Source organism: Schistocerca nitens, unplaced genomic scaffold (assembly GCF_023898315.1).
Source record: "Schistocerca nitens isolate TAMUIC-IGC-003100 unplaced genomic scaffold, iqSchNite1.1 HiC_scaffold_376, whole genome shotgun sequence".
NCBI classification, from domain to species: domain Eukaryota; kingdom Metazoa; phylum Arthropoda; class Insecta; order Orthoptera; family Acrididae; genus Schistocerca; species Schistocerca nitens.
The window spans coordinates 1,416,369-1,437,500 of record NW_026045910.1 but is presented as its reverse complement, the minus strand read 5'-3'; the positions used below and the strand labels follow the sequence as shown (position 1 = coordinate 1,437,500).

The following is a 21,132-nucleotide window of genomic DNA, read 5'->3' as shown; positions in this document are numbered from 1 at the left end:
CTTACTATTGGTGCTCATATCAAATTCACTGAATAGTACCATAAAATATATTTTTCCCCCACAACTTTTACGTATCTCATGAAGAGAGTGTGAAATATTCTGTAGATCCATAACAGAATATGAACAACATTAGTGAGAACTCTACAATAGTACCATTGTTTAATGTCCTCTCTGTGTTACTGATCCTGATCTTCCACTTCAAAAAAACAGAGAAAGGCTTGAAAACAACAGAATCTCTGCTCGTTTCAGGGTCTACAGTGAATACATAATGCAGATATATAGACTAAATTCCAAAAACATAATCTTGGAAAATAAATCACCAGTACTGTTTCAATCATCTAAGTCACAATAAATGGTGTGCCCAAACCACAATGACACAACGAGAGACACGAAAGTCATCTGCTTTGTGCCTTGCGATTTGACAGCCCACGTTGTGACCTACTTTACTTTTCTACAGCTTGCACTGTCAACAGGGTGTCTGCCGTAACATCATGGAATAATGTCAAGTGTATATAGGATGTAGCACACCCTCAGAAATGACAGGGAGTAGTCCAGTTTACTCTATAATTTAGTGCATGTAAGCCAATAACTAGATGTGGTCTGTAATGCCAGATAATTGGTTCTCTATACTGTAGAAAGTGCAGTGAAAAATATATGGTTAAGTTACTAAAAATCTTGTCATTCACCTACATTATTATTCTAATTACCAATCATACTTCAGTCATACTAGTTTACCAACAACTTCGTGATGTCAGGTCACAGAAAATAAGTTGGAATAATGGCAAAGCACCACTGCTTTTAAGAATCATTTAATCTTGAATGTCCAACTTACAGCAATTTGAAAACAGTGCTTAGGACCCTTATTCAGTGCCTATGTAATATTCTAATTTCTGTGGCGATCCATCAACAGTCACCTGCACTACGTAATGATAACATGTGGGAGATTGGTTGAAATACGAGGACATATTATTGACACTATCCAATGCAATGCTCGAGAGCTTCAGTTATATTTATATTATTGTTAACATAAAATTATGAGGCAGATTTGCTGTCCAGTACTTACATGCAGGGAAACAAAATATTTAATAATGTATATAGAAGTACATGGCGTATCTAGCTTTTGGAAAAACTGGTTCCTTCCTTAGGCAGGAAAAACGGATACATCTGAGAAGGTTAAAAAGACTCCAGGATGGAGGATGGGGGAGGGGTGGGGGTGGGGGGGACCCATTTGTTGTGAGGATCTGGAGACAGTCACTTCTGCGGATACAAAATTCATAGGGATGAACCAAGAGGTTACGAAGGTTAGGTGGACGGCGGAAAGACACTCTTGGTGGAGTGGGGAGGATTTCATGAAGGATGGTTCTCATTTCAGGGCAGGATTTGAGGAAGTCATATCCCTGCTGGAGAGCTACATTCAGAATCTGATCCAGTCCCAGAAAGTATCCTGTCACAAGTGGGGCACTTTTGGGGTTCTTCTGTGGGAAGTTCTGGGTTTGAGGGGATGAGGAAATAGCTCTGATTATTTGCTTCTGTACCAGGTCGGGAGGGTAGTTGCGGGATGCGAAGGCTGTTTTCAGGTTATTGGTGTAATGGTTCAGGGATTCAGGACTGGAGCAGATTCGTTTGCCACGAAGACCTAAGCTGTAGGGAAGGGAACGTTTGATATGGAATGGGTGGCATCTGTCATAATGGAGGTACTGTTGCTTGTTGGTGGGTTTGATGTGGATGGATGTGTGAAGCTGGCCATTGGACAGATGGAGGTCAACGTCGAGGAACGTGGCATGGGATTTGGAGTAGGACCAGGTGAATCTGATGGAACCAAAGGAGTTGAGGTTGGAGAGGAAATTCTGGAGTTCTTCTTCACTGTGAGTCCAGATCATGAAGATGTCATCAATAAATCTGTACCAAACTTTGGGTTGGCAGGCCTGGGAACCAAGAAGGCTTCCTCTAAGCGACCCATAAATAGGTTGGCGTATGAGGGGGCCATCCTGGTACCCATAGCTGTTCCCTTTATTTGTTGGTAAGTCTGGCCTTCAAAACTGAAGAAGTTGTGAGTTAGGATGAAGCTGGCTAAGGTAATGAGGAAAGAGGTTTAAGGTAGGGTGGCAGGTGTTCGGCGTGAAAGGAAGTGCTCCATCGCAGTGAGGCCCTGGACGTGTGGGATATTTGTGTATAAGGAAGTGGCATCAATGGTTACAAGAATGGTTTCCGGTAACAGACTAGGTATGGATTCCAGGCGTTTGAGAAAGTGGTTGGTGTCTTTGATGAAGGATGGGAGACTGCATGTAATGGGTTGAAGGTGTTGATCTACGTAGGCAGAGATACGTTCTGTGGAGGCTTGGTAACCAGCTACAATGGGGCGGCCAGGATGTTTGGGTTCGTGAATTTTAGGAAGTAGGTAGAAGGTAGGGGTGCGGGGTGTCGATGGGGTCAGGAGGTTGATGGAGTCAGGTGAAAGGTTTTGCAGGGGGCCTAAGATTCTGAGGATTCCTTGAAGCACTGCCTGGACATCAGGAATGGGATTACCTTGGCAAACTTTGTATGTAGTGTTGTCTGAAAGCTGACGCAGTACCTCAGCCACATACTCCCGACGATCAAGTACCACGGTCGTGGAACCCTTGTCAGCCGGAAGAATGATGATGGATCGGTTAGCCTTCAGATCACAGATAGTCTGGGCTCCAGCTGTGGTGATGTTGGGAGTAGGATTAAGGTTTTTCAAGAAAGATTGAGAGGCAAGGCTGGAAGTGAGAAATTCCTGGAAGGTTTGGAGAGGGTGATTTTGAGGAAGAGGAGGTGGGTCCCGCTGTGGTGGAGGAGAGAACTGTTCCAGGCAGGGTTCAATTTGGATAGTGTCTTGGGGAGTTGGATCATTAGGAGTAGGATTAGGAATATTTTTCTTCGTGGCAAAGTGATATTTCCAGCAGAGACTACGGGTGTAGGACAGTAAATCTTTGACGAGGGCTGTTTGGTTGAATCTGGGAGTGGGGCTGAAGGTGAGGCCTGTGGATAGGAAGGAGGTTTCAGATTGGGAGAGAGGTTTGGAGGAAAGGTTAACTACTGAATTGGGGTGTTGTGGTTCCAGATTGTGTTGACTAGAATTTTGAGGTTTTGGGGGGAGTGGAGATGGAAGTGGGAGATTGAGTAGATGGGAGAGACTGGGTCTGTGTGCAATGAGAGGAGGTTGAGGTTTGTTGGAAAGGTTGTGGAGGGCGAGTGAGTTGCCTTTCTGGAGGTGGGAAACCAGGAGATTGGATAGTTTTTTAAGGTGGAGGGTGGCATGCTGTTCTAATTTGGGGTTGGCCTGTAGGGGGATGCTCTGAACAGCCGATGTGGATGTGGGACAGGAAAGATTGAGGACTTTGATTAGGGATAGGAGTTGACGAGGGTGCTCATTGGCTGAGTTGATGTGTAGGTGAAGGATTAGGCGGGTGAGGGCTATGGATTGTTCGGTTCGGAACTGGTATAGGGACTGATGGAAAGAAGGGTTACAGCCAGAGATGGGAACTTTAAGTGTGAGGCCTTTGGGGGTAATGCCAAATGTCAGACAAGCTTGAGTAAATAAAATATGAGAGTGTAATCTGGCTAGGGCGAAGGCATGTTTGTGGAGGGAATGTAAATAAAACTTAATGGGGTCGTTGTGGGGATGTTGTGAGGGTGACATGGTATTAGGAGGTGGAAAGTGTAACATGAGGATAAAGTGAAAATAAAAATGTATGGGGAGAGATAAAGATGAATTCTGTACAAATAATAAACTGATTAAGAAAATTGTGATCATGAGAATATTTTATACAGGCAGCAGAATATCGCTGAAAACAGTTTCTTAACATTTGGTAAGTACATTTTCCTGAGATTGTACGTGTTAATTCAGGTTTATCACTGTCTGTATGTCTCACCAAGCACTTCTGGCTTTAGCAGGATGACTGACATGTGAGGTTTATGCCATCCCTATTTTCCAGGATGTTTTTATTCCAACTTGGGTGAAAATATATTGAAATCAGTTGCTTGGAAAATTCAGACAACGTGGTATGCCCAGCTGCTTTTGCAGTATTAGCACCTTACACCTTAAACACAGATAAGCAAAAAGTAACATGGACTTTTGAAGTCCAACTTCTTATATTATATTTTATTTTGAAACTAGAAACTGCACTGCTGTGTAATACAAAGAAAGTTCCGAGTTGAAACATTACTTAAATAACTTCAAACAGAATATATTAAGGCTATCAAATACATAACAAATAAATAAATATGAAAAACAGAGAGTAGATACCCAATTAAAATCAAGTAGAGGGGCAGGGAAGAAATTCAGATATAGCCTTACCTTAAAATAGAAAATTAAAAAGAATATTATATGTATAGAGGGGATCTAAGACAAAACAGGAAAAGTTGTTTTAACAAATAGACAAAAGATATTCCACGGAAATCATTAAAGTGTACACATCAACATGTTCACAAGTGATACATAGGTAGAAAACCTCTAAAAGAGATACAGAAACTGATGAATGATAGTAAATCCCACCACAAGATGATATCAGTAGATAAGTAAAACTTGATGAAAAGCTGGAAAAAATATCATTAGTTAATCAATTGGGGGAGTAAAAACAACCACTCATTGCAAACATGCTGCTTCCATCCCACATGATAACTGTGTTCTGGCCCGAACTGGCTGAGTTGGCGATCGTGTGTGTGTGTGTGTGTGTGTGTGTGTGTGTGTGTGTGTGAGGCGTGCTTGTTTGTGTGAACGAATGGTGTTATGTTTCCCTTTTTCTGAAAAAGGCTGTGGCCAAAAGCTTTGTGTAAGAGTCTTTTAAATGTGCCTGTTTGCAACTTAATGTGTCATCTTTATGGTAAGTAGCAGGCTATCTTTTCCTACATTGTTGATATACCTACCTGGAGTTTCCACTGTCTCATTTCACTGTATAAATGAGTCACTCAGCAGTCAACAGGCATATAAAAAAGACCAAAAACATGGCTAAGCTTTCGGACTATGTCCTTTGTTCGAGCTAAGTAATACAGAACATACATATACATGCACAGCTACACTTTCCTCACTGACTACACTGTTTAGCACTGCAGCTCAACTGGGATCAGAGGTTGTGTCAGATGTGTCTCCTGACATTACATGGATCTATGGTTTCTGGGAGGGTGAAATAAAAGAAACACATGAAATTAAAATATTGAAAACTACTCAATAGAAAATGTGGTTTGCAGCTCCATATAGCAAGGATTCGGCCATCATGAGGTTAAAGTGGACACACGAGATGTGGAACCTAAATACTGCTTTGATTGGTGATGGACTATGCACATTTGATGTTACAGTCAGTATCTTGACTAAACAAGTATAACACCATTAATGACACTGCAGTCAGTTAGCAATTGAACATATCTGAAAGCTCACAGGAATTTCATCACTTGACACAGCTTAAAACCCAAAAGATTCTGTCAATTCATATGGCCAGAAGATCAGATACGGTATAGTTTTCAGTAAATGCAGTTAAGCTTCAACAATAAAAGTAAGTAAGAGCTTTACAGACAACTTTAAAGTAGGCATAAAAATCATTAATAATATGAGTGATGGTTGCTCAGTAATTGATGTAAGAATGCTTACTGGAGCTACTGGAAGAGACAGGAAAATAATGTAAATAATCCGCTACAGCTTAAAAGGAACAATGATGTACATAATTACAATACCAGAAGCAAAAATGACATTCATTACATGGGTTGCATATGTTTAGCTGGGTATGGATGACAGGTGCAACAAGGAGGCCTTTGCTGGATTTGAAAAGATAAGAAAAGATTGAGATGATGGCCAAATGGAAGGCGGGTAAATGACATTACTAAAATAGAGGATTAATAGCGCTGTGTATAGATGAAGACTGCAATGCAGGGAAAGGATGACAAAAAACATTTGTGAAGTGGTAAATGTCCAGTGACTGTCAATGCTCATGCCAATGATGTCACATGCTCCATAGTTTCCTTACCTATACAAATAGTGGAATGTGTATCACTTTTGAGCTGCAACTTGTACTTTAGTGATCATACATTGGAAAGTTGCTCTAAGAAATATCTCTCATTTTGTTGACTTGCAGATGGGATTACTAGCATACTTTGCATACCATGACTGAACACTGTCTTATGGTATAATCTTCAGTAGCAATGCAGCTAGGCTTAACAAATTTGAGTAAAGTTGATAACTGAACATTTCTCAAAAGCCCTTTCAGGGACCTAGGGATTCTTACAAATACATGCTGATATGTCTTCCTAATCATACTGGTGAATAAGAACTAGAGTGAATTTATGAAGAACTACATAATTCACAATTGCAATTCTAGAATTTTTGTTCGGAAAAACTGTACAACTGACAATCGCAGTGCTAGAATATATGTAATGACATCATCTCAAGAAACAGTGGTTATGGCCATCACTAGCCATCATCAAAACCACTCAAGCAGTATCAGTCTTATCAAAAGGAAAGTTGCCACCCACCATATAGTGGAGATGCTGAGTTGCAGATAGACACAACAAAAAGACTGTCACAAATAAAGCTTTTGGCCAGTAAGGCCTTTGTCAAAAATGGACAAAAAAAACCACACACACACACACACACACACACACACACACACACACGAGCAAATGCAACTAACCCACACATGAATGCAGTCGCAGTCTTAGTCTGAGGCAACTGAGGCCACACTGTGAGCAGGAGCACCCGTGCATAATGAGAGTGGTGACTGGGTGGGGGTAAGGAGGAGGCTGGGGCAGGGAGGGGGAGGGATAGGGATGGTAGGGTAGGGGTGGTGAACAGTGAAATGCTGCAGGTTTAACAGAGAGCAAGCAAAAGGTGGGGGGAGGGGGGGGGGGAGTAGTGGAAAAGGAGAGAAGTAAAATGACTCTGTGCAATGGTGGAATGACAGCTGTGAAGTGCTGGAATGGGAACAGCGAAGGGGCTGGATGGGTGAGGGCAAGGTAGACGCCAGGAGGGTTACAGGAATGTTGGATATATTGAAGGGAAAGTTCCCACCTGTGCAAGCCAGAAAAGCTTGTGTTGATGGGAAGGATCCATATGGCACAGGCTGTGAAGCAGTCATTGAAATGAAGGATATCACGTTTGGCAGAGTGCTCAGCAATAAGGTGCTCCACTTGTTTCTTAGCCACAGTTTGTCGGTGCCCATTCATGTGGACAGACAGCTTGTTGGTTGTCATGCACACGTAGAATGCAGTACAGTGTTTCAGCTTAGCTTGTAGATCACATCACGGGTTTGATGGGATGGCTGCTGTTTGTGACCGGACTGGAGCAGGTGGTGGGAGGATGTATGGGACAAGCCTTGCATCTAAGTCTATTACAGGAGTATGAGCCATGAGGTAAGGGGTTGGGAGCAGGGGTTGCAGAGTGATTGACGGGTATATTTGGTACTTTCGGTGGATGGCTGAATACCAGTGTGGGAGCGGTGGGAAGGATAGTGGGCAGGACATTTCTCATTTCAGGGCACAACAAGAGGTAGTTGAAACCCTGGCGGAGAATGTAATTCAGTTGCTCCAGCCTGGGTGGTACTGAGTTATGAGGGGAATGCTCCTCTGTGGCCGCACACTGGGACTTTGGGAGGCGGTGGCAAACTGGAAAGATAAGGCACAGGAGATTTGCTTTTGTACAAGTTGGGAGGGTAATTACGGTCTGTGAAGGCTTCAGTGAGACCCTCAGTATATTTCGAGAGGGACTGCTGATTACTGCAGATACGACAGTCATGGGTGCGTAGGCTGTATGAAAGGGACTTCTTGATATGGAACGGGTGGCAGCTGTCGAAGTGGAGGTATTGCTGGTAGTTAGTAGGTTTGATATGGATTGGGGTACTGATGTAGCCATCTCTGAGGTGGAGGTCAACATCTAGGAAGATAGTTTGCTGGGTTGAGTAGGACCAGGTGAAGCAAATGGGGGAGAAGTTGTTGAGGTTCTGGAAGAATGTGGACAGGATGTTCTCACCCTTGATCCAGATTTGAAAGGTCATCAATGAATCTGAACCAGGTGAGGGGTTTAGGTTCCTGGGTGTTTAGGAAGGATTACTCCAGATGTCCCATGAATATGTTGGCATAGGATGGTGCCATTTACCCATAGCCGTACCCCAGATTTGTTTGTACGTAATGCCTCCAAAGGAGAAGTAATTGTGGGTTAGGATACAGTTGGTGGTGGCGACTAGGAAGGACGTTTTGGTTTGGAATCCATTGGGCATTGGGAAAGGTAGTGTTCGATAGTGTTAAGACCATGGGCATTGGGGACGTTAGTGTAAAGGGAGGTGGCATCAATAGTGACAAGCAGGGTACCGTGTGATAAAGGGACAGGAACTGTGGAGATCCGGCGGAGGAAATTATTGGTATTTTTTTTATATAGGAGGGTTGTTGTTGTTGTTGTGGTCCTCAGTCCTGAGACTGGTTTGATGCAGCTCTCCATGCTACTCTATCCTGTGCAAGCTTCTTCATCTCCCAGTACCTACTGCAACCTACATCCTTCTGAATCTGCATAGTGTATTTATCTCTTGGTCTCCCTCTACGATTTTTACCCTCCACGCTGCCCTCCAATGCTAAATTTGTGATCCCTTGATGCCTCAAAACATGTCCTACTAACTGATCCCTTCTTCTAGTCAAGTTGTGCCACAAGCTCCTCTTCTCCCCAATCCTGTTCAATACCTCCTCATTAGTTACATGATCTACCCACCTTATCTTCAGCATTCTTCTGTAGCACCACATTTAGAAAGTTTCTATTCTCTTCTTGTCCAAACTGGTTATCGTCCATGTTTCACTTACATACATGGCTACACTCCATACAAATACTTTCAGAAACGACTTCCTGACACTTAAATCTATACTCGATGTTAACAAATTTCTCTTCTTCAGAAACGATTTCCTTGCCATTGCCAGTCTACATTTTATATCCTCTCTACTTCGACCATCATCAGTTATTTTACTCCCTAAATAGCAAAACTCCTTTACTACTTTAAGTGTCTCATTTCCTAATTTAATTCCCTCAGCATCACCCGATTTAATTTGACTACATTCCATTATCCTCGTTTTGTTTTTGTTGACGTTCATCTTATATCCTCCTTTCAAGACACTGTCCATTCCGTGCAACTGCTCTTCCAAGTCCTTTGCTGTCTCTGCAGAATTACAATGTCATCGGCGAACCTCAAAGTTTTTACTTCTTCTCCATGAATTTTAATACCTACTCCGAATTTTTCTTTTGTTTCCTTTACTGCTTGCTCAATATACAGGCTACAACCCTGTCTCACTCCTTTCCCAACCACTGCTTTCCTTTCATGCCCCTCGACTCTTATAACTGCCATCTGGTTTCTGTACAAATTGTAAATAGCCTTTCGCTCCTTGTATTTTACCCCTGCCACCTTCAGAATTTGAAAGAGAGTATTCCAAAGATAAGTCGTAAGGTTAGTATTGCCTCACGTGTTCCAACATTTCTACGGAATCCAAACTGATCTTCCCCGAGGTCCGCTTCTACCAGTTTTTCCATACGTCTGTAAAGAATTCGCGTTACTATTTTGCAGCTGTGACTTATTAAACTGATAGTTCGGTAATTTTTACATCTGTCAACACCTGCTTTCTTTGGGATTGGAATTATTATATTCTTCTTGAAGTCTGTGGGTATTTCGCCTGTCTCATACATCTTGCTCACCAGATGGTAGAGTTTTGTCATGACTGGCTCTCCCAAGGCCATCAGTAGTTCTAATGGAATGTTGTCTACTCCCGGGGCCTTGTTTCGACTCAGGTCTTTCAGTGCTCTGTCAAACTCTTCACGCAGTATCTTATCTCCCATTTCATCTTCATCTACATCCTCTTCCATTTCCATAATATTGTCCTCAAGTACATCGCCCTTGTATAAACCCTCTATATACTCCTTCCACCTTTCTGCCTTCCCTTCTTTGCTTAGAACTGGGTTGCCATCTGAGCTCTTGATATTCATACAAGTGGTTCTCTTCTCTCCAAAGGTCTCTTTAATTTTCCTGTAGGCAGTATCTATCTTACCCCTAGTGAGACAAGCCTCTACATCCTTACATTTGTCCTCTAGCCATCCCTGCTTAGCCATTTTGCACTTCCTGTCGATCTCATTTTTGAGACGTTTGTATTCCTTTTTGCCTGCTTCATTTACTGCATTTTTATATTTTCTGCTTTCATCAATTAAATTCAATATTTCTTCGGTTACCCAAGGATTTCTATTAGCCCTCGTCTTTTTACCTACTTGATCCTCTGCTGCCTTCACTACTTCATCCCTCAGAGGGTAGGCTCTGAGTAACAGGTTGAAGGTGTTGATCTATGAAAGCAGAGGTTCTCTCAGTGGGGCACAGTAACTAACCACATTGGGGCGTCCTGGGTGGTTGGGTTTATGGACTTTAGGAAGCCTGTAGAAGGTAGGCGTGCGGGGAGTGTTAGGCATGGGCAGAGAGATGGACTCTGGGGAGAGGTTCTGGGAAGGGCTTAAGGATTTGAGGAGTGAATGGAGATCCTGTTGGATTTTTGGAATGGGCTCACTGTGGCAAGGTTTTTAGGTGGAAGTATCTGAAAGCTGGGAGAGTCCTTCTGCCAGGTAATCCTTCTGGTTCAAAACAACAGTTGTGGAGCTTTTGCCTGCAGGTAGGATTATAAGGTTGGAATCAGTTTTTAGATTGTGGACTGTGGTTCTTTCTGCAGATGTAAGGGTAGTTTGCATGTTGAGGGATTTTGGGAATGATGGTGAGGCAATATTCGAGTTTAAGAAATTCTGGAAAGATAACAGGGGATGATTATTCCCACTATCTGGCTGCTTCTCCCATCATGACCTGCTGCTCACAGTCTGGCCTCAGCAGCCAGAGGCACTGCTCTTGAGTTTTTCAATTCCACTTGTGTGAATGTGTGTGTGTTGTCTAATTCTGAAGAAGGCCTTTTGGCCAAAAGTTTACTTGTTAGCAGTTCTTTTGTTGTGTGTGTCTGCGACTCATTATCGTCACTATATGGCGAGTAGTAATGTATCCCTTAGATAATACTGTCATTAAACCACCAATTTTGTAGAGACAATCTGAAAGATAACATTATTTTGCTTCTAATTATCCATCTCCTAGAAAGAAAAATCATGAAAAAGTGCCAATTCAGTTTAAATGGCGGAAGTGTGGAAACATTTTGAGCAAGGTAAAAAATTTAACTATATGTAACTTACTATTAATAAGGTATGTGCAGGGTGTCTAATGTAAGCCATCTAATCAATGCATGGGCTTTCACTCAAAACAAGATGAGTACATTGGTGGTCTGTGACAGAACCATTACAAACGTGTATATCCTAGAGCAAGTGCTTTGGCATGCAATGCGGAAACAGGTTGAATGTAAAAGAAGTCTATTTGAGAAATACATAATCATGACGAAACTATATTAATAAACAAAAATGCTATTTAAATATGTGAAGAGGAGATTCCATATTCAACATTCTCAAGAGAGAACATAATACAATCATTGAAATTTCTAGAGTAAAAATGGAACACCAATGTAATTAAATAAATCACAGGTGTCACCAGTGATCTACTGCAAACTTACGCCTCTGTGAAGAAAAGATTCTAAGCAATTAAAGACAGTGTCAGCCAAATACACCTACAGTTTACAAGAGTCTTACTTTTTTTCAAGGTAGGAGGAAAGGCGGCACTGGTCATAAATTTTTAATTTGTTTATTGAAGGGCGATTTCAGTTGCTGTGTACCTATCTTCCATGGAGCTATATCCAAGTCATGATGACTCATTGTATATATCATAGCACATAGTACCACTTAGTATTACAGATAACAAACATCAGTTAAACTTTATTGATGGTTGTAATCTGTTTTGTCAAGTGGTGCTATGTGCTATTATATTTACAATGAGTCATCATGACTTGGCTATAATTGCACTGAAGATAGTACACAGTAGCTGAAATCAATATGCAATAAACAGGTTAAAATTTTATGACTGATGGTGCCCTTCCACCAATCTTGAATCTTGAATCTCATTAATATGGTTGTGGAGCTTGCTGCTCCTACTGGAAACAAACTTGAAGTCTTAATTTATTCCACTGTTCTCTTTCTTTAAATGCAAGTAGTAATCTTCATAGATGCATTTATATAACAAATAAGTATTATTATTATTAATCATGTATCATTCAAAACCAATCCATTTTACATATGTCCAGCAGTAGCAACTATTGAAGTTAAGAGACATAATAATGACACATTTTGCTGAATATGTCTTTCAAATTCTAAAGGTGGCAGGGGTAAAATGCAGGGAGAGAAAGGCTATTTATAATTTGTACAGAAACCAGACAGTGGTTATAAGAGTTGAGGGGCATGAAAGGGAAGCAGTGGCTCAAAAGGAAGAGAGACAAGGTTGTAGCCTATTCCCGATATTATTCAATCTGTATATTGAGCGAGCAGTAAAGGAAACAAAAGAAAAATTTGGAGTAGTAATTAAAATCCAGGGAGAAGAAATAAAAACTCTGAGGTTTGCTGATGACATTGTAATGCTATCAGAGAGAGGAAATGACATGGAAGAGCAGCTGAACGGAATGGACAGTGTCTTGAGAGCGGAATATAAGACGAAAATTGACAAAAGCAAAACAAGGATAATGGAATGTAGACAAATTAAATCAGATGATGCTGAGGGAATTAGATTAGGAAATGAGACACTTAATGTAGTAGATGAGTTTTGTTATTTGGGAAGCAAAAATAACTGATGATGGTCGAAGTAGAGAGGATATAAAATGCAGACTGCCAATGGCAAGAAAAGCGTTTCTGAAGAAGAGAAATTTGCTAACGTGGGGTATAGATTTAAGTGTCAGGAAATCCTTTCTGAAAGTATTTGTGTGGAGTGTACAGAAGTGGAACATGGACGACTTCTGTAAAACTTTGCCAGTGTTGGTGATTTTGCGTTATTTTAAATTTGGCATCTCTTTTCACTGCTTCTGCAACAGCAATCTGACCCATTTTGTGTTCCATGGGGGATCAGTATCATCACTTATTAATTTATGTGGTATATATCTCTCAATTGCTGTCGATAGTAACTCTCTGAAATCATTCCACAACTTTTCTACACTTACATGATGAGACTGAAAGGAGTGAAGACTCTCTCTTAAAATGGTGTTAAGAGCATTTTTATCAGATTTTTTAAATAGATAAACATTGCGTTTCTTTTTGATGGTTGTAGGTGTTACAGTAGCAACTGCCTTATGGTTGCTAATCCCTGCATTCATCATGATACCCACTATTAGTCCTGGATTATTTGTTGCTAAGAGGTCAAGTATGTTTTCACAACCATTTACGCTTCGAGTGGGCTCATAAACTAATTGTTCAAAATAATATTCTGAGAAAGTATTCAGTAGAATTTCAGATGACGTTTTATGCCTGCTGCCAGCTTTAAACGCATAATTTTTCCAGCATATCGAGGGTAGATTGAAGTCACCACCAACTATAACTGTATGAGTGGAGTACCTATTTGAAATGAGACTCAAGTTTTCTTTGAACTGTTCAGCAACTATATCTTCTGAGTCGGAGGCAGTAAAATGATCCAATTAATAGTTTAGTCCGATTGTCCAGTATAACTTCTACTCATACTATTTCACAGGAACTAGTTACTTCAATTTCACTACAAAGCAAACTACTTCTGACAGCAATAAATACTCCTACTGTATTTAATCTATCCTTTCTGAATACTGTTAGATTGTTTGAAAAAATTTCGGCTGAACTTATTTTCCACTTTAGCCAGCTTTCTGTACTTATAACTATTTAAGCTTCAGTGCTTTCTATTAGGGCTTGGAGCTCTGGTTCTTTCCCAACACAGCTACGACAATTTACAATACCAATCGCTTCTACAACTAGCTTACTGTGTTGTACCTGTCCCCTTATAGATGGATGCCTTTTCTGTGGTTCCCTGACACCCTCTAACCTAAAGAAACTGACCAGTCCCTTCCACACAGCCCCCACTGCCTGTGTAGCCGCTTCCTGTGTGTAGTGGACTCCTGACCTATTAATCGGAACCCGGAAACCCACCACCTGATGGGGCAAGTCAAGGAATCTGCAGCCTACATGGTCACAGAACTGTCCGAGCCTCTGATTCAGACCCTCCACTTGGTTCTGCACCAAAGGACCACAGTCAGTTCTATCGATGATGCTCTGCCTTAATCTCACAAGCAAGACTGGCAGTCTTTACCATTTCCACTAGCCACCCGAAACCAAAGAGAATCTCCTTTGATCCAAAGCAACACACGGCATTGGCACCGACATGAGCCAAATCCTGCAGTTGGCTGCACCATGTACTCTTCATGACAATCAGAAGCACCCTTTCAACAACCGAAATGACTCCCCCCGGTATGCACATACAGTGAACAATGGCTTCCTTCCCCTCCTTGGCACCCATGTTCCTAAGGGCTCCAATATGCGCCTAACGTTGGTGCTCCCAACTACCAGCAAATTCACCCTCTGTGAATGCCAAAATCTTGCAGGCCAAGAAGCCTCCTCTGGAATAAGTAAGAGTGATTTCAGGTCTGCCACAGGGGAGTGTCGTAGGACCGTTGCTATTCACAATATACATAAATGACCTTGTGGATAACATCGGAAGTTCACTGGGGCTTTTTGCGGATGATGCTGTGGTATATTGAGAGGTTGTAACAATAGAAAATTGTACCGAATTGCAGAACGATCTGCAGCGAATTGACACATGGTGCAGGGAATGGTAACTGAATCTCAATGTAGACAAGTGTAATGTGCTGTGAATGCATAGAAAGAAAGATCTCTTATCATTTAGTTACAATATAGCAGGTCAGCAACTGGAAGCAGTTAATTCCATAAATTATCTGGGAGTAGGCATTAGGAGTGATTTAAAATGGAATGATCATATAAAGTTGATCGTCGGTAAAGCAGATGCCAGACTGAGATTCATTGGAAGAATCCTAAGGCAAAGCAATCAGAAAACAAAGGAAGTAGGTTACAGTACACTTGTTCGCCCACTGCTTGAATACTGCTCACCAGTGTGGGATCCGTACCAGATAGGGTTGATAGAAGAGATAGAGAAGATCCAACAGAGAGCAGCGCACTTCGTTACAGGATCATTTAGTAATCGCGAAAGCGTTACGGAGATGATAGATAAACTCCAATGGATGACTCTGCAGGAGAGACGCTCAGTAGCTCGGCACGGGCTTTTGTTGAAGTTTCGAGAACATACCTTCACCGAGGAGTCAAGCAGTATATTGCTCCCTCCTATGTATATCTCGCGAAGAGACCATGAGGATAAAATCAGAGAGATTACGAGCCCACACAGAGGCATACCGACAATCCTTCTTTCCACGAACAATACGAGACTGGAATAGAAGGAAGAACCGATAGAGGTACTCAAGGTGCCCTCCGCTACACACCGTCAGGTGGCGTGCGGAGTATGGATGTAGATGTAAAATAGGGTGGATGACTGCATCCAGCTCAGAGACATGGTCGGCCACAGATAACGCCTGAAACGTGTTCGTCAAATGAACCAGGGAGGCCATACGATAGGCCCCTCAGAAAGTTTTTCGCTGCATGCCAGACTTTGGAATGATCTTCCACTCAACCACGCGTGAGGGGTCAACCTCAGTGCAGGCAGTACCCTAGGCGGCCACAGCAGTGGACCAATCGGGGGACATGTGGGACGTGCTCGATGTCCCTCGCATACCCATGTCCGACCCCCAAGAGTAATGCCCCTTGGCAGCAGCCTCAAGTTGCGTGACGGAAGCCAACACAGCATAGACCTGTGAGCGAAGGATCACCAACTCAGCTGGCATCTCTACACAACAATCAGAGTTACATTTCATTCAACTCTTGTTCCAAGTGATTTGTCATCTTTGACAGAATTACAATGTCATCATCAAAACTGAAAGACTTGATTTCTTCTCTCTGACCTTTAATTCCCATTCCATATTTTTTCTTGGTTCCCTTTGCTCAAATGAAAATTGAATATCATGGGGGTTAGACTACAACCTTGTCTCACTCCCTTCTCAATTACTGGCTCCCTTTTGAGTTCTTTGAATCTTATAAAGACAGTCTGATTTGTGTACAAGTTTTACATAATGTTTCACTCCCAGTATTTTATCTATGATAACTTCAGAATTTCAAATAATATGTTCCAGTCAACACTGACACTTTTTTCCCATTCATTCTACAAATGCTACAATTGTATGTTTGTTTTTCTATCTGTTTCTACAATAAGTTGTAGGGTCAGTATTGCCTTGTGTGTTCCTATATTTTTCTGGACCAAAACTTATCTTTCCCCTGAGAGGGTCTGGATTAAGATGAATTAAATTCAGTAATTTTCTCACAAGTTTTAGGGGAATGTATAGATAAGCAAGTAAATGCATAACTAATTTTATTGTAATTTTAATAATAACTAGAGGTCATTTATATGTAGATGATATCCTATAGATGTTCAAATATCTTTTTTGTATTTTTGTTATTTGTCTGAGGTGCTCCTTGGACAACATGCGGCAGATGGAGTCCAACAGCAGGAATCCCTATGTCACAGCAGGTGTTTATCAAAATTCAGAAATAGAAGAAATATCTTATTCACTAAACTGGATAGGTAAAAGGTATACCATTAAGCAGCGACAAGGGAAAACAGATTTACAAGCTTTCATAAGCATTGGATCCTTTTTCTAGCAGATGTCTCAACGCTCCAATGAGAACAACCCTACAGAGTTTATGTAACTTTGTCTTCCCCATCTGCTTCCTTGGTTCTTGCGACGTAGTTTCTTTTGTGTCAACATTTATTCTCGTTCTCAGTAACTATTCCTTTCTTCACTCCCTTTTAGTTTTTGATCAGCTTACCAACCCCCCCCCCCCCCCACCTCCAATCTCTACCATATACAATGCACTTAGCTTTCCGTTCTTATTAATTCATACCCAATGTTTTCTCAATAATTTCTGTCTTGTCTATTACCCTACCTTGCATCTTTAAGCTCCCAGGTTTTCAAATCTCATTACTTTGGTCAGTCCTTACTTCTCTTCCTGTAGAGTAAGTCTCCCCTGAATTGGGGTTTTGGGTGACTTTCCCAAACTTTAATACAATCTGTCAGAAGAAGGAATCACTGGTTTTGAAAGGTTCCAGACCTGAATTCCTTTATATGTGTTTTCTCCTGCTGCCATTCGGTGAGTAGATTTATTATCCATTGATATATTATTCACTAAACAACTATTCATGTTGATTTTAATACTGAAAATGTTGAAAAATGAAGCTGCAGCAATTCGAGGGTAAAATAAAAGGTGAATAAGGGTGGATTTTAATGGATATTACACAGTTTTTGTAGTATTTTGAAAATTTGGAAAGGGGAAGAAAAATCTTGAAAAGCAATTAATAATAATTTTTAGTTTTTATTTTGATACTCTGGTTGCCTTTCACATCACTTTGACTCCTATTAGACACTCCATTCTTTTATAAATAACTCATGTTATTATCTTTCAGCCATGACTTTGTGAACTGATGGTTCAATGATTCTAACTGCTGTCAACAACTGCCTTCTTTGGTCTTGATGTCTGAGGTATATTCCAACTCTCTCATATAGCCACATCATGATAATGAAAATTCTGAGATGAAAACAATGAACAAAAATGAAAATATGGATAACTAAATATGATGTATCTATTTATTTACCTACTTTTACCTATCTACACCTGTACCTTCCTGCCCCGTTCTTCAGATTCTAGCTTTTTATTTATTTATTTACTTTTACTTTGGCATTGCATCACCAGATTAAGTTTGCTTTGCATAAGCCAGAGATTGATCTATTTATTCAATTGTGAAGTTAAGTGTGTGTGTGTGTGTGTGTGTGTGTGTGTGTGTGAGAGAGAGAGAGAGAGAGAGAGAGAGAGAGAGAGAGAGAGAGAGAGAGAGAGTGGTCTACGGACAATATATTTCTGACCTGTAGGTAATTGGCTGCTCATTCTAGTTGTCATTTTTGGTGGAGAATAACAAATACAAAAAGACATTAAATGTTGTTTGACTCTCACCTGTCAAAGAGGGCTGATGTTTTCTCCATTGCTTGAATTAACAATTCTGGATCACTGTCCTTATTAGTTTGGTTCGAGGTTGTATCCTTTCCCAGTTCCTGGCGATCATACTTATCTAGATTTTTTTGTAAAGCAGAAAAAATATAAAATATTACATAACAATTATAAAATGTATTTAAACTGTTATATGTACACATTTGATTAAATTAAGAAAATTTAATCCTACCACAGTAAAGTGACAATCACAAAGCTAATGTCAGACCATGGAGCACATAAAAATGAAATTCTCAATCATAAGAGCAGTATAAACTGCTCAATACCGAGTGCCTTCACCTCACAGTGAAGAATAAGTAACAAACTTGTTTTGAAACAAGGCTTTGGAATTCAAACTGCTTGACTGCACCAGCACAATCAGTTCTAGTCCACATGGTTTTATTATTACATACTGTTGTTGCTCTGTATACTGATGATATTAATATTAATTTAAAATTGAATGTGCTGTATTTATAGGTGTCTCAGCATAGTGGGAATCAGTCAAATGGCAATGGTTGCTGATCTTGTTTACTGCTGTTGTATTACAAAATATGTAAGACTCTACCGGTGCATCAGAGACCAGAATACATTGTGTTTATATTTTAAGTATTGAAGCACAAAGTAACATGGAAGTCAACACTTGCTGTTTTATGTACCTAAAAAGTCATAGTTGCATCAGCAATATATATTTCTATATTCACAACCGGATCCAATCTTCATTTCATTATGTTCAGGTATGTTAAAATCAAACAATGGAAAGTCCAGGATGGAATGAAACTATTATGAAAGAGATAATTATTACTGATGATTTAGCAGAGATGCTGAGTCACAGATAGACACAACAAAAACACTAAAGACTGTCACAAAATAAGCTTTATGCCAAAAAGGCCTTCGTCAAAAATAGATGACACACACACACACACACACACACACACACACACACACACACACACACACACATTTGCCTCTCCTATCATGCACAGCTGCTGCTTGTAGTGTAACTTCAGCTGCTGGAAATTGTGTCACTTATAACAGCTTAATGGCGATGTTAAAACTGCAGTATCACAAAGCATAAAATTCATCCTACGTCACTACTGTTAAGTGATAAAATTTTACTACATGAAAGTAGTCACATAGGATGAATTTTATGCTATGTGATGCCAGTTTTGATATTGCCATGTAAGCTGTTACAGATGACTTTAAGATACCGGATGATGATGATGAACTGAAAACTGAAACCAGCTGTGAATAGAGACATATTTATTAGCAGCTCTTCATCTTGGAACTATCATTTTTTTAAATACTATCTGCATGGTGCAACCTTCACAAAGTACACTGATGAGCCAAAATAATTATGATCACATGCTTAATAGCTTGTTTGTCCATCTTTGGAACGAAATACATCACTGATTCTGCATATCAGCGATCCAACAGTTTGTTGGTAGGTCTGTGGCATTATAGTGTGTTTAAAATAAGCTGAGACTTTTGACAGTTCAGTACGGAGGAAGTAGTGGGAAGCATAGTTGCCAGCACGTGCTAGGTGTGTCAGCAGGTGACCACAGTATAATGGTAGGCTCACTTGACTGTGTGTTGCAATCTTTCTCAATCGCTATTTAAAGAAACTAATAGGTATAAACTCTCATTCTTGCACACCTTAAAGTTTAATTAGTCCACTGCATGATGAAATGCCTATCATATCATTAAAGACCATAGTTAGTGTGATATTTCGTTAGTAGCTAACTACTGCTAGAAATTCTTAGTTTGCAGTGAAAAATATGTGTTGTTATGAATTTTTGTTTGGTGCATGTTAGGTTACCTGTTGCTGTGTATTAAATGAAGATAATACATTGAATCATTCTTTAAACTTGGAGCAGTATCACGGTCTGTTCTCAAGAAAATGGAATGGCAAATGAGAGCATGCAAAGACAAGTGTGTTTTGCCATATGATTAATATGTGAAACTTCCATATCTACTGTGACATTCAAGCGACTACAGATTTTTTCAGTGAAATAATGTAACTATTGAGGGCCATCGATAGCTGGTGAAACTATAACTGCTGTTGGTTTTGTAACAATGTAAGTGAAGAAGTTACACCTTTTTTTTATACTGAGAATGAGGCGTTTCATAAATTACTGATCTGACTTGCTTTCAGTTGTTAGTTTAATAATACATTATTTCAGGATTCTGTCACAATTTCAAATGCATTAGAATATTAGTGAGATGTATTTTGCTAAACTCTAATGTTTTTTTGACAAAAGAAGCAGATTTTAACATGGCAACAATAGAAGCTATGTATTCCTGAAAACTCTTCATGGTCCTTCATGAATCAGTGTCTCCTCAACTATCTTCTTGGTACAGCTGACAACTCAAAACGAGCCCTGTTGCATTAAATTTTGAGTAGCTTCTTTTGTCAGCATTCCAACCTCAGTGAGCATAAAATTCTTGCTGTTTTTTGTCACATTACTTTTCATCTAGGCCCATATATTCTCTGTCGGATTTAAATGAGCATGACATGGAAGAAGCCTGATTAAATTACGACCTTTACCATTAGCCTGTTCATTGAAATGGTAGCGTGAAATTTTGGCTTGTACAGCAGTAAAAGTTCCATTAACGTCAACTTATACATGCTAGGTTCAATTTTATCTCATGGAACATTTCTTTGTACACAGAGCAAAATATCTGCTTTCCTCCACTCCACTGTTAGAGCTTTATGCATCACAACAGAGTGATATGGTGTTTCGTCCATTACTAACGTCAAATTCTGAGGAATGTTTTGCAGCAGAACGTTTTCTTCCCAGCTGGCAAATGAGTTCTTGGAGAACACTTCTACTGCAAATCATGTATTCAGATGTACTGCATGGTTGTTATTTAATCAATGCCAACACAAAACAGTTCTTCACAGTACCTGATGACTACAGAACACTTTAATGCCAGAAAATATGACTTTATAACAAAAATTGACAAACACTGTTGCATATAATGTGTAACATCAAGTGGTACCGTTTATTCATGGTGTGGCAACAAGGGCACGTTTCCAGCAGAACCATTGGCGGCGTGGTACAGAAAGCCGTCTCACCATTGGTGTT

General features: G+C 40.3%; 1 protein-coding gene across 1 annotated transcript in view; it reads right to left on the bottom strand.

Moving 5' to 3' along the window:
* LOC126229606 (huntingtin-like) overlaps positions 1-21,132 on the bottom strand; it is a 549,560-nt gene that overhangs the window by 13,266 nt on the left and 515,162 nt on the right. The window contains exon 49 of the mRNA XM_049942347.1: positions 18,014-18,128. Within this exon, the coding sequence (XP_049798304.1) occupies positions 18,014-18,128 (115 nt within the window). The remainder of the gene's footprint in view (positions 1-18,013; positions 18,129-21,132) is intronic.